The sequence below is a fragment of the Apaloderma vittatum genome, unplaced genomic scaffold (genome assembly GCF_000703405.1).
Source record: "Apaloderma vittatum isolate BGI_N311 unplaced genomic scaffold, ASM70340v1 scaffold7719, whole genome shotgun sequence".
NCBI classification, from domain to species: Eukaryota; Metazoa; Chordata; class Aves; order Trogoniformes; family Trogonidae; genus Apaloderma; species Apaloderma vittatum.
Genome location: NW_009736919.1, coordinates 51,484 through 65,359, shown reverse-complemented (window position 1 = coordinate 65,359; position 13,876 = coordinate 51,484). Strand labels below are relative to the sequence as shown.

The 13,876-nt window shown below is 39.7% G+C and overlaps 1 protein-coding gene across 1 annotated transcript in view; it reads right to left on the bottom strand.

Annotated features, from left to right (window-relative positions):
- SNX25 (sorting nexin 25) overlaps positions 1-13,876 on the bottom strand; it is a 73,132-nt gene that overhangs the window by 19,897 nt on the left and 39,359 nt on the right. Inside the window, exons 7-9 of the mRNA XM_009877136.1 lie at positions 8,564-8,695; positions 6,433-6,717; positions 2,366-2,521 (exon numbers count right to left, since the gene is read on the bottom strand). Coding sequence (XP_009875438.1) covers positions 2,366-2,521; positions 6,433-6,717; positions 8,564-8,695 — 573 coding nt within the window. The remainder of the gene's footprint in view (positions 1-2,365; positions 2,522-6,432; positions 6,718-8,563; positions 8,696-13,876) is intronic.

Sequence of the window (13,876 nt, the reverse complement as noted above, 5' to 3'; positions counted from 1 at the left end):
TATAATGTAGAAGCACAGCCACTTTTGTTTAGTACTTGTTTTGTACTTCTGTTTGTCTGTGGTGAAATTTTAACTTTAAACTTTGTTGGTTGTAAGTACACTCCTTTCAACTTCTCGGTGAGTTTTATGTTCACTCCTGGTGGAGGTTCACTGAACATACAAAAGATCTGAACAAGCTATTACAAAATCCCTCCAACTTCCACATAATTCCTGACAGAGATGAAGGCATTTTTCTGTTCGGTAAAGTCCCATATTAATTTCAGTAATTGCATCACACAGTTTTGCTTGAAAATATGGCTTAGCAAGGACTAGAAAGTGCTCTGAGTGGGGAATGTTAAGGTTTTGCTTTGCAACTGAGGATGACAAGGTTGAACTCTAGGAAGCACACAGTTCCTGCGCACTTCATGTGGTCACATAGGACAGTCTGAGACAGCACCTACAGATCCCAAGGCAAGGAGCCGCTGAGCTTTGGGCACAGGACACACACCCAAGGTGGAACCACAGGCACCAACCTCCAACAACCGAGCTGTCTTCTGTGGCTGTCTTGTCATCTTTTCATGTCATCTTTGTTACTCTGTATATCCCACAGAAAGAGCTAAAGTAAGACTTCTCCCTACAAAGCATTTTCTTCTAAAACCAGCAGCATTCCACATCCAACTCAGCTGAGCAGTTTTCTTCCTTGAATGACTGGCATCTGAGCTGCACCGTGCTAGAAGCCACTTAAAGATACACATGCCTGTTTTGTGTAGGTCTCATGGCAAAGGCATTTCAAAAAGAAAACAAACAACCCAGGAACAGCTTGAGGTTAAAAATTTTCCTGCCAAATGTGTGTGGCATTCCTCTTTATACGGCATAAAACTGTGGGAATTTAAGAAACATTTTCTGCTTAGTATGACCGAGAACCAAATTTTTACCTGCCACATCCAGAGGAGAACAAAATAAAGTCCCTGTGACAAAGTGCTCTCTCACTGTCAACTCCCTCCAAAAAAAACCACACCAAAAAAGGGACTCATCAGTGCTCTTCACACTCTGAACCATGGTGGCTGGGTAACAAGTAAGAGGTATCGTCTGTCAGCTGAGGCCACACACACAGCAAAGCAGCCCTGAGCCAGTCACCCCAGAACAGCCGTGGACAAATTTCCATCTGTGTGGTTACACAGTAACCTCTGGCAGAAGGGACATGTGGAAGGGATAGAGAGAGTAAAGTGGGCCAGGGGGGCCTCAAGCACTTCTGTCCACATACTTCTCTTGGAGGTAGCTTATTCCCAGAGCTGGGACAGCAGGAAAAATCAGGGAGGTGTCAACTTCTGCTCAGACCTGCATCTCAGCACTCACTCTGAGTGAACACATGTACGAAGAATCCAGGTCCTGAGCAAAGACTGCCAACCAGCTCCATTTGTGCCACCCCTAGCAGGAGGCCACTTAAGGCAGACACCTTGGCTACTTGTTCACCACCTTGGCTACTTGGCTATGGCCACCACCTGCAACCAACCTCATTACACTCAAAAACTTGGCCCAGCTGTATCTGAACAACATTCCTGCAGAATCATCCTCAGTAGCAACGCAAATAAGTTGGCCTAAGCCAAATGCAAAACACTTGGTTCTGCCTGGATACACTCTTAGAGTTGTTAATTGTTGCACTTGGGAAAGAGAAAAAGATATTTATTTATTTTTTAAATGCAAACCTAGAGAGCTTGAAATTTCATATCCCTCAGAATTTTTAGCTTGATGAAAGTGTGCTCTGTAGATCTCTCCTAGCTTCTTATAAGGGAAATCGTTCACTTGGGCGAGATTTTTTTCCCCTTCAATTGAGCAAGCCAGTCACAACTGTACATTATGAAACTGTGGATTATGAAATTGTGCTGTGATACTTCAATGCCAGCAGAGGGAGCAGAAGTTAACTAGCACATCCCTCGGCTGCAGTGCCGCAGGTGGGGCAGGAACACAAAACAAGCTGCCATAAAGAATTACACAGGTATGGGTGGGTAGAGATGTAAGGAAGAAATACTATTTACTAGCAACAAAGCAGCAAGAGCCCTGGGAGTGTGGTCGTTATTCTACGAAAATCAGAACAATATAAATCATATTTGCAAATTTAGTTACAATAGCTTAGAAAAATGGAGAAAACAAACAATTAAAACTAAGCTCTGATTTCACTTTCTATAACAAACAGGCTGATTGAAATATAAATCTGACATGACCAAAAAGAGCCTGAGTCAACTAGATATTACACAAACACACATAATTTTAAAAAAAAAAACAAACCACACACACAAAAGCAATAAGAACCAACCAACCAAAAAACACAAATCAAAAAATACCACCAAAAAACCCCACAAACCCTGGAGACACTGTAGGTGCTTACCTTTTTGTCGGGTTTTGGTGAATTACATATGGAATTTAGAGCCTGTTTCTTATACTCAAGCTTGTCATTTAGCTGGCGAAGTTTATTTACAGCATAACTGGCCTGTTCATTAATTCTTGTGCTGCATTCTTCAGTGGCTTCTTCACAACCTTGGTTCTAGGAACATAAGATGGGAGTAACTGTATCATTAATATGAAAAAGGAGAGTTATTGTTTGCTCTATAGACATTTTAGGGCTAAGAGCACTTCTTGATATGGATTAAAATGTAGGTATAACAGATCCTAAGAGATATTCCAACTGTTAGATCCCATATGAAACATAAGTCTGTTTGGGAAAAAAAACCACAAACAAAAAATGCCCTCCAAGGACAAAGCCTCATACTACAGCTCTTCAGCAGCTCTTGCCAACTGTGTAAAACAACCTTCATGCTACCATTTTAGTGTAAATGAGAGGAAGAATAGAAGTTTATTTTAAAAGCAACAGCAGCTTAGTTAGTCATGATGAATATTCAGAGCCAGATAGAAAAGCAAATACTTAGCTCTGAGCTGAAAGATAACGAGGGTGGGGGAACGGAAACAAAACCCCCTCATATCTAACAGCCCCGCTTCTCACAAACCTTCACAAAACAGATTTATAAGCCTGCAGAACAATCTAAATCAAGTCCTTTCTCTTCATAAACAGATTCTACAGCTCTTTTTAGAAAAATTAATAAAAATGTGTTAAAAGCACATACGCACTACCCTAAACTCGTAACTCATTTTCCCATACTCAATTCAGACAAGCCAATAGCTTCTTCCATCTTCTATACTACAGGCATACAGAAAAAATAGAAAACTTCACACCTTTTAGTGACATTCTTCTTAACATCCTTTGGCATTTGCCTCAGCCTCCTCTTTTTTACTGTACTGCCCAAAATAGGCATGAAGATCTTGAGATCCAAACAACACAGCACTGTGATGTTACCATTGCCACCTTCAAAGATCTTTGAGGTCTGCTTGTGACTGAATGTATCTAAATTTATCTATGGGGAGCTAAGAATCTAATCTCGTGAACAACAGAGTTCTGTGTTATTTAATATTTTCACTAAGCAAACTGCATCTTCATATAATCAACAAAAAGCTAACAGCAGGAGGTCTCGTACTCTACTAAATTCTGTGAGTTTTAGAGGAGACGATCCTACTGTAAGTTCTGCAGTATTTCACATGTTGGTAAAAAAGTCTGAGAAGAGATACTGTAGCAACAATAATTAATCTCCTTAATGTGATGCTCATAAGGGAGGTTAACATAATATAGAAGTCTAGGCTAAGAAATCCATGCCCTCTTCCAGCTCTGCATTTGCCTGCTATGTAGCTGAGTAAATAACATTAGTTTCTGCGCCCCATCTTTCCTTCTGTCTATCCTGCACGGACTGTAAACTCCTCAGGTCAGAGATTGCCTCCAAGCATGTGGACAGAGCTCAGCTCATGGAAGCTTCTTGTTGTCTCCTGGCACTACAGTAATACAAATAATAATAATTAACAAAACCAGATGTTATTAAAAAACACTATTGAATAGAACCATAAAAAAAACCAACAAACCAAACCCAAACTTAAAGTTGTTGGGAAGCACAGAGGTAAAAAAGAATCAAAATCGCTATTTTCAACACTGAAGAGTTAAAAGACTTTTCATATGAAGTTTGGTTCTAGTAATGAAAGGATTGCAATTAATTACCAGTCAGTAAGGCTAAATGATTTCTGTATCATTAACACTTCAGATACAGCGAAAAAACATTGTTCTATCACTAGGTTTATCACAAGAAAGCTGAAATTGCAAGATATCACACTGCCTGTATTCACATTACTGAATTTATCAAATAAACAGCCAACACACTCAAAGCTGAGGTCATACACGAGCCTGCTATTTTCTCCTGACTGCTGAACTGCTGACGACTTCCATTTCCACGAGAGCTGCAGAACACAGACTTTGGGCTTATTTTAGCCATCTGACACACACAGCACCAACGCAACCAGCAGATGCTCTTTCTTCTAAGTGCTGAATGCAGGCACTGCTAACTTCTCTATTTTTACATCTACTCAATAACCTTTTAGAGGAGGTTTGTCCAAGGAGCAAAAAAAGCAATTATGTACTGGAAGGAAGAAGAGCGAGCTTGGTCCACGTGCAGCAGAGCTAGCAAAGTCTGGCCTTGCCCCAATCTCTATCTTCTGGTTTGATTTTCTCACATTTAAGGGCTCGCCTTTTTGCCCTTCCCTTCACAAGGACACTAGCTGGCTTTTTACCTCTTCAGTTATAACAGTGAAAGTTACAGAAACTGAACATTGGTAACTCCCACAGTGCCCCAGGAAGTGAGGATGTAAATCTTCAAGACCCAAACTAAACCAAACCCAATCACTATTTACTAACAGTACAGACGCCCACAGAAACATTTGATTACTTCACTGCGGTTTCCTGTACAAAGGGAAGAAAAAACCCCGCAAACTTATTGCTGCATTTTCACCAACACTGGAAAGCCCAACTCTGTGTGTGGCACAGAGCCATTAGGACTGCTCTATTCAAGAGGTACTCTAACAGCATATGCCACTTCATACTTAATTTGTTGTTAAAAATACCAAAAAAATCATTTAACCAAATAAGCAAACTTAGCAATACATTAAGTCTTCGAATCTGGCATGCATTTATCCATGTCACTCAGAGAGATGATGCTGATGTCAAAAACCTAACTTTTTGGCAGCTATAGTAAATATACAGTAAATGTACAGTAACTCTACAGTAAATGTTATCTGACAGAGGACAGCCAGCCCTAAAGTGTTGTGTCAGTTTTCTTAGAGAAAAGGTTATCCTTGTTAGATAAATAAAATACATGAAGAGATTAAAAAGTACAACATTTAAAACTTAGAAAGTTCTGGACAAAACCAGAAATAGCCTTTTCTCAAAGTCCCAACAGTTGCAAACAGAAGGACAGAAAGCTTTCAAGTACCTACCACCCCAATACACTGTTGACTTAGCAGTGACAAAAGTAAAAAATGCATCTTGAATCTTTTATCAACTAGAAGAATACAGGGAGAAATAAACAATGAAAAATTCAGCAAACTCTGGAAGTTCATATTACAAGTAATTTACTTGTAACAGCTCATCTCTGCAGATTTGTTGCTATGTGGTCTACAGAGACTATAAATGCTCACCTACAGAAATGAAAGTCATTTTTTAGCAGTAAATGCAAGAGCCTTTGGTTCTGGAAATACTGTTTCTAAATGTCAGAATATAGATCAGCACCTCTGGATTCTGCTTGCTATTTATACATTTAGATCCAGTTTTATGTAAAATTATCACACTTCATTGTGTTCTGAGCAAGTTCACATGCAAAATGAAGATATTTCTGCTGATCCAAAGCAGCAGCCTGACTGAAAGATGCTCACCAGTCTGCGAGATGCTCTTGTCAAAATCCTCTGAGATAAACGTAACACAAGCTCCCCTGACATGACCAATTTGGAGAACGCACTGAAAAAACCTGCCCCAAGAGAGCTGCCCTTGGGTTATTGCTTGCGACCTTTTGGATGCTCTGTTTTAGTATTTTCAGTTCTAGTGCTACTTTAACCAGTTTTATCTTCCAATACAGCCTACTAATTTAATCAATAAATTAATAAAAATGCACTAAGATTGTATTTTTCATTACATGGGACAGGGCCAGACAATGTCTAGACAGAAACCTACTGATGTTTCAGTGATATTTCCTTCGCTGAAAAGGAATGCAGCTAAGCTTGTACGACGTATGTTTTGCGTTCTCTGATAAGAAGGAACATGACGGAAGATACGGAATACAAAGGCTCGACAACCTGAGGTATCTACTCTAACTAACTGAAAGTTTAACTAGTCAGTCACTTTGTACCATTTTGCTTCAAAAAGCTTGTAAGCATATCGGGTTTACCTGATGAAACTACCAGATTGATGACATTTATAAATACATTAGGAAAAAAATGTACTCCAAAGCTCAAGGACAGATGATGCTACTGTATGTTTTACCCAGGATCGTCTTCAGATCACCTTAAATAACAGTGAAAGAAACTGCCCACGTGACTCACCACTTCATCTTTGTCCTCAGGAGTTAGCTGAGCAGAACTTCTTTCTTCTTCCTTCTTGACTGATTTCTCATACAAATCACTGACAATGAATGAGGGGTAGTATCTGTCCTTTAGAGTTTCGTAAACATCTGCCTGAATTCTGTAGAATACTTCAATGCCTTTATTTCCCACCAGACTTTGTTGTATTTCTTTATAAAGGGATTTTTCCACAGGTATTTCTCTGCTTTCCACAAAAAAATTCTGATAAATTTCACTCACTAGTTGAGGTATTTCAGCCTAGGAAGCAAGGAGGGAGGGGGAAAGAGAGTAACAAAAAAAATGTTAAAAATATCAGGATGACTCAGGATCCAGGTGCAAAATTTGAAGGATGATCAGGCTAATTTCACATCCAGATGGATGAGAACACATCTGTGAATCTCTTACTGAGATCAAGCACTCTGCCTGAACACCTAGGCTAAGCAGTTAATTCCACAAGATAAATACCCGCATTTGTTAAGTGAAGAAATAGCTACACTCTACAATTATCACAGCTTCGACACCCACTGCTTTTAAAAGTATGTTCCAAAAGCTGGTATTAAAGTGCCAGAGCAACGTTGCGGTCACCATTCTAAGTTCAGATTATAGAGTTCAGTTGTATCGGCTCTCCCATCTTCTGCTGCATAGTATCAACTCACTTTATATATGACTATAATTATTTTTTGAGGGAGGGAGAGGGGGAAAGAAAAAAGGAACAGAAAAAAGCACACCTGAAAAGACATTTACCAGTACACAAGGCTGGGTATTTCCACTGACCACAGAACAGCACACATGACTGAACTTTGCAGTAATGAAGAGGAAAAAGAGGAAGCAATGTAGCACAGCACATGATCATCTCTCTCTAAATTATTATCTCTCTAGATTGACTCAAATGAAAAAGGTTTTATCCATTCCTTCAGTACAGCACAGTGTGCTTCCCTGCCTCATGTGACAATACCCCAGCAACACAGCTGCATGACACTGCTTTTTCGTAATCAAAGCTGACCCTGTAGTGGCAGACAACCTTTACATTCCACGGAGCAACAGGAGCGCAGTATGTCAAAATCTCTTTTAAAAACCAAACAGGAAGTCTTGAATAAAGGCACGATACATATTGTTTTGAAAGCAAGAAGAGAAATCACAGCTGAAAGGTCATAAACTGATTTATAGCATCTTTTCCAGTCATGAGCAGTTTGCAAATCAAAAACGCTTTATAAAACTCCCTTCACAGTGCTTGACAAACGTTTTTAATTAACACTTTCTAGCCCAAGTCGGTTGTTACCCATTTCTTCAGTTACTAATGGCTTGCTACTTGTGTACCACAATTTGCCTCTTTGGTTACAGGACTTTGTGTCTTTCAAATGACTATAGAATCTCTTTATACAGGAGACGAATAAAATTGCAGCGAATAAGCAGTTAACTGACACTTAATAAAGACATTGTATTTCACGCTGGTGTGAAACCTGGAGGCACAGAACAGTTTCCCCAGGAGTCCACCCCACTGCTCACAAACAGCAAATTTGTTCTTTACATTCCTGCTCTGCCCCACTGCTCCAGGATACCTCTTGCAACTTCAAGTGCTGTTTCCTCTCCTTGTTTCAGGGTTCTTCCTACTTCATTTTAGCACAAATTACAATTCAAAGTTGTTTCTTTCCTCTAGCAGTAGTGTAGCATTCCTGGAGAAACTTTGTTGCTTACACAGCAACAGAAGCAGAAGAGGAAGGGTCTTTTAAAGCAAAGTCTGTCTTTCAAAAGGATTTTGAAAACACAGTTTTGATGGTTTTGAACTAAACGAGTTACTTGTAATAGGCAAGATCAGATGTTTATGTACAGACTATCAAGCTTCAAGTTTCACATGAACTGACACAACTAAAGCAAGTTTTTTCCCTGGAGGAAGGAGAAACAATTGTTGCTACACAAAGTAACAGCAAACCATCATCATAACAGTCCACAATTTTATCCTCAAACAATGACATGAAGAAGTTTAAAAAACTAAACTGCTTAGCACCTATCCTATTCTACTGCTATTTTAAAAACATTAATACAAAGACAACAAGAAGAGATTTGTGTTAGTGTGCAAGCTGCAAGGACTTGCAATTTCTTCCACCTTGTTAGCATTCTTCAGATACTCCACGGACTCCCAAAGGCCAATCAAAGCCATCTTGTCCATCCTTTCCATGTAGATTCGGAAGTGCTCTCTGTATGAAGGGTTGGCCAGTATTTCATCAAACTGAAGAATCTGAAGGAAATAAAACTAAGATTAAAACCTTGGAAAATACGTAACTAACTTCTCTCTATTCCTAACGTGGAAAATCTTTCCACTTGACAGAGCACCATGCATCCCACTAACATGCACTAGATTCAACTGCACAGATGTTCTACATGAATAGCTCTGCTTAATTAAAAGAAATAAAATATAAAAAACACTTGTTCCAAGTATTTAGAAGATAAATGCACCTAAGCTCCTACTAGACAGAAAATGTTTCCACAAATTTTCTGCCCAAGAGGTAAGACAACATTCCAAATGACTAAGATAGCATTTCAAGTAATTCATGAAGTGCTACTGCCAAAAATTTAACTTCCAATGTTCCCGCAAGGCAGAGGAGCCAAGCTGAAAGCTAACTATTCTTTGCTTGATTCAAAGAGTAACACCAGCAGTTTCCACACCACGGAGCTTCGAGATGTATCTCAATTATTCCCAGGGATATAGAGAAAGATGAGTTTAGTTCTTCACCCTGGCAGCTAATGGCCAGTTTAGTGTCCAGTTCCCATTAACTGAGTGTTATTGAAAAGCATCTATCAGAAACGCAGCCAGGAAAGGGTACAGGCTGTGAAATAACACTTAGGACTCTTCCTGAGGTGAGAAAGGAGGGTCTACGTCAAACGGAAAAGGAAATGAAACACAGGCTTCCCACATCTAAGCAGATGCTGCAGCAATTAAGCTGTTGGATAAAAAAAAATTGTTGCTTCCTCATCCTCTACTATTTTTGTGAATCCAGACCTCTTCTTTGAGAAAAACACTTGAAAACAGAACACTTCCCTGAGAAAATGAACAGATCTTCCCATGTCGAACAAAACAAACAACCTTGGCTTTCTTTGAATAGCAGGATCAGTTTTCAAGACACCTTATCAAGCCCCTTCCTCTCCAATTTCTTGGTTTAGCAGCTGAACCAGTTTTCATGTAGCTTATTCAGTGCTATTATCTATATTGCCAGGAATCCAAACACACCACCAGTGGACTTGGTTTCTTGCTCTGTGCCTCACAAACAACAGCCAACCCATAACTTTCTTTGAAAAGAAAAGCAGGTCCTTAAGCGCTGAGGCTAAAGAATCTTAGCTTTCTGCGACTTAGATTTTATAGCAAAGATAATTTCGTACAGAGAAAGACACGACTTCCAACTGAGATTGAGGCATTAATAATTTCTCTAACATGGGTTTTCCAACACCTAACAGTAATAAAATTCAGGTATGTATCAGCGTCTCTCTCTATCTGGGAAGGCCACCTGTTTTCTCAGTACCTGTGAGTGTGTGCCTCTATTACCCAAGGCACTCCCACTCAGGCCTCCAGCAAGATTAATTAACAAACATTCCCTCTCAAAATCAATCGTGGGCAAGTGCTGCTGCGGGGAACAAGGTAACATCCCTCTCAACTAACAAAAAGCCCACTGCACAGGTCCCCTGTGGTAATTAAGTGGTGGTGCCTAATAATGCTGTTGCACAAACCTCCTAATAGTTACCCTGCAAATTGAAATACTTTAACAAAATAAATTAACAAACAGAAAAGCTTATTTAAACCTCTCTCGCAGAAATGAGACCTCTCAAACTGGTTTTAGGTGTTTGCCTAAGGCTGGACTACCCTGAAATTATTAAACACGTTACAAACACTGTAATATAAACATTATTAAGACTTGAATTACAACGATGGGTGAAAGAGATTTTCGGGTTTGAGGTGATAAGTTATCATAAAATGCATGCAATTGAAGTACTGAGGCCTTGAGCTAAACCTGACCTCTAGATGAACCTCACAACCCAACAATTTCTCAGATATACATAGATAGTATTAATCACATATGTAACGTATTACTCATCTATTTTAGTATGAATATATACATACCTTGATGCTAATCTATAAATGATTTGCTGTAATGCTTACTGGGTAATGCTAACCAGCAGAACAATATTTCCTTATTTAGAGGCATGTTGCAAGGCCATGAAACTAGATGTCCGGCCTTGTTGAGAAATATCTGGTTGAAGCCAAAATAGATGGAGAAACTTCCTTGGATTCCTCCTTGAGCCCTGGTCACGCTTTGGGCGGACTCCAAGAGGGAGAGTAACACCAGATGTTTCTGCTCTTGAAGTTTCAAAATCGCTTTATTCAACTAGATAAAAGCTGGACCCTCTTGCAGCAGCTTTGGAGACCTCACCTACAAGTGGGCGCATCGCATAGGATCTCCCAGTTGGTGGGACAAGTGCTCCAAATCCTCACTGCAAGCAGGACTCCCCAGCAACTGCAGATCTGGATGATGGTACAATGTCAGGGCAAATGGTGACATATCTTTCTTAATCACTGCAACTAACTTTATGCAGTAATAACTGGGTGTATTACCCTGCTTACTCTCTTTGCCACTCAAGAGTATAACAAGGTTATTGTTCTAACTAAATGCATTACCTCATTTTTGTAATACCTTGAAATTGATAGTAAAATAAGCCTACTCTTTTGTCGGTGTCTGTGTCCTTCCTGTTGAACCCCTCAACTGGCAAAACAGCAATCCAGGAAGTATTCTGTGGAGGATCGTTACTCCTCCAATTTAAAGAATGAGACTCAGCAGTAATTTGCAATCCTCAGCAAAAGACCGTTTTATGACTCAGTATTGCCACCGATTAGAGTACAAAGCTCTAAGCTATGCTAGCATATACACACGCATTAGGACATGTGTACATCCTCAAATCTAATATACAGTTAGCTGATAGAATCTCAGAATCATCACCCTCAACAGCAACCCTTCAAGTCATTTTAACTCAAGAGCAGCTTCCAGGTTCAGAAAAAACAGCAGCTTTACTACTGCTACAACTCCTACACCAACGGCAAAGTAACTAATATACCACAGCTGCTCATAGGCTCTGCCAAAGACTAGGAATGGGTTAGATTTATTTTTTTAAATCTTTTTTCACAACTGGAGTGCTTTAAGAAGCATACCTAGCATATGCACATGCAATAGCCTTGTTCCTGACCCCACAAACCAGAGACTTCATCTTGGCAAGTCCCTAAATATAGTAGCAACCTATCTCTGGAAAGGAACATAAAACAACTACTTAATTTGGAAGTGCCTGTATAGGCACCAGGCATGGACAGATGCACTGTACTATATTTCTTTGCAACACACCAGGTTCCTGCTCACTACAGTCATATTGTCCTACAATGAATAATCACACCAAAGCTGGTAAGAGCCCTGCAGATCATGGGTGGGCTGAACAGAATTTGGGTCAGTACTGGAAGTTTTCTTCTGGGATGATGGCAAACAGTCAGACTGCAAGACTTCTGTTTTCATTTGCTGGGTTTTTTTTGCTTGGTTGGGGTTTTTTTTAGAACACACGAATAAGAAGAATAAAATATATGGGGAAAAATACATGTCTCTTTGTAAGGTGCATTAATAAATATGCATTAAGGTGCAGTAAAAAGCATTAATTGCTTTGTGTGTATACTGAATAAAATTAAAGCATATATTTTTCTTACTATTTTCTAAAAAATCTGGGAAGTCATCAGAAGGCTATCTTTGTCACACACAGCAGTAGCTGAATCAAATGCAGTGATCAGTTACCTATCAGGAAGTATGTACTGCTTGAGGTACCTGTGAATTTTACCACACATATGCTAATGGCAAAATCCCTGCCCTGAGACTCACATGTTTACATACACGCTTTTGTCATAAGGCACCCCATCCTCAGGCAACAGGGGAACAAGAAATAAAGCTTGCTTTCTTTATATCCCCAGATTCTGTACTATGATGCATCCTAACGTGATCATAATGTGATGTTGCAACCTGAAAATCTGATCAGACATCCATTAAATCAGCATCTATCCACAAATGTGGTGGGAGCAAGGTCTTCTGCACGAGCTTCAACTTAGTCCTTACCAGTGGGATTATGAACATGAACTGCCTGCACCTCAAAATACACCCAAGGTGGTTTCCTGGCTATTGCACAGGTAGTCAAGGATCAGATTCCCAGAGTTGCTCCTCCCATCCACAGTTCATAAAACTGCCCCCCTAAGGAGGTGCTGGGGTTCCACACAACAACTCTCACAGGTATGGTGATGTAGCTGTTGTGCTGACCACAGCAGCTCAAACAGACAGTTTGCTGAATAAACACAGTCAATAAGAACTCAATTAATTACTGCAGTCCTGCACAAGTAATTCCTAAGAAAAAGGACTAAACCAGTTCTGACCATAAGTAGATTAGAAGGGATGCTTTATATATCACACTAATTCAAACCGCATTTTCTCTGAAAGCAAATCTAAAACTCAGGACAGAGTATAAATCAGTAGCAGAGCTAATGATAGAATTCAGATTCCCAGAGTAGCTGGGGTTTGCTTAGGTATAAATATTTTATTATAATTCACACATTCAGGATTTCCCCAGAGAGCCCAGAATCAGGATAATAAGGTCAGTGAACCACAGGCAAAGTCTATCCACTCTTGCGACATTTATGTATCTACCAAAAAGAAAACTGACACTGTTTTATAACTAGCTTCTGCTGTTAAGGGAAGCAAAAGTATTTCAGAGCACATAATTTTGGGTTCTTAAATCTGTAAGAGGAGAACACTGACAGCTCCAAATAATCCATCTCCACATTTAAGCCCATAATCAGAACATGAACTGAAGACTTCTACTAGCAATGCTATTACCTCCCTACTGCTGCAGGAAAGGAAAAGTTTTCTGTAAGATAAGAAGTGAAACCAGAATACAAGTTCAGGCCACCAGCCAATTTCTTCTTTGAATAATAAGTACCAAAATTTCACAAAGTTAGCAACATATTCAAGCTTCTGTACTACACTTGCATAAAATAGTAATTCAAAGCACCATCAGTAAATGCCCATTTCTGACCTATTTCACGCAAGTCGAGGAAAGGAAGGCAAACTTCCAGTCTCTCCTCACAAGCTAGTTATTCTGCAGGTTAAGTGCTAGCTTAACTAAAGACCTGACACAGACAGACTCTAAAGAGAAATTATGGGCTACCAGCAGCAACATACCAACATTAGCTTATCTACTAAGTCCCTTTTGCTTAGAAAAAGGCCTGAGTGTTCAGTCAATACTCTGCCCCTGTAGCAGAGGCTGGCATCCAAAATAGCACTGGCTGCCTTGACATAAGAACCCAGATTGCAGCTAGCACAGAGCAGGAAGAGGATGGGAAGAAGCAAAA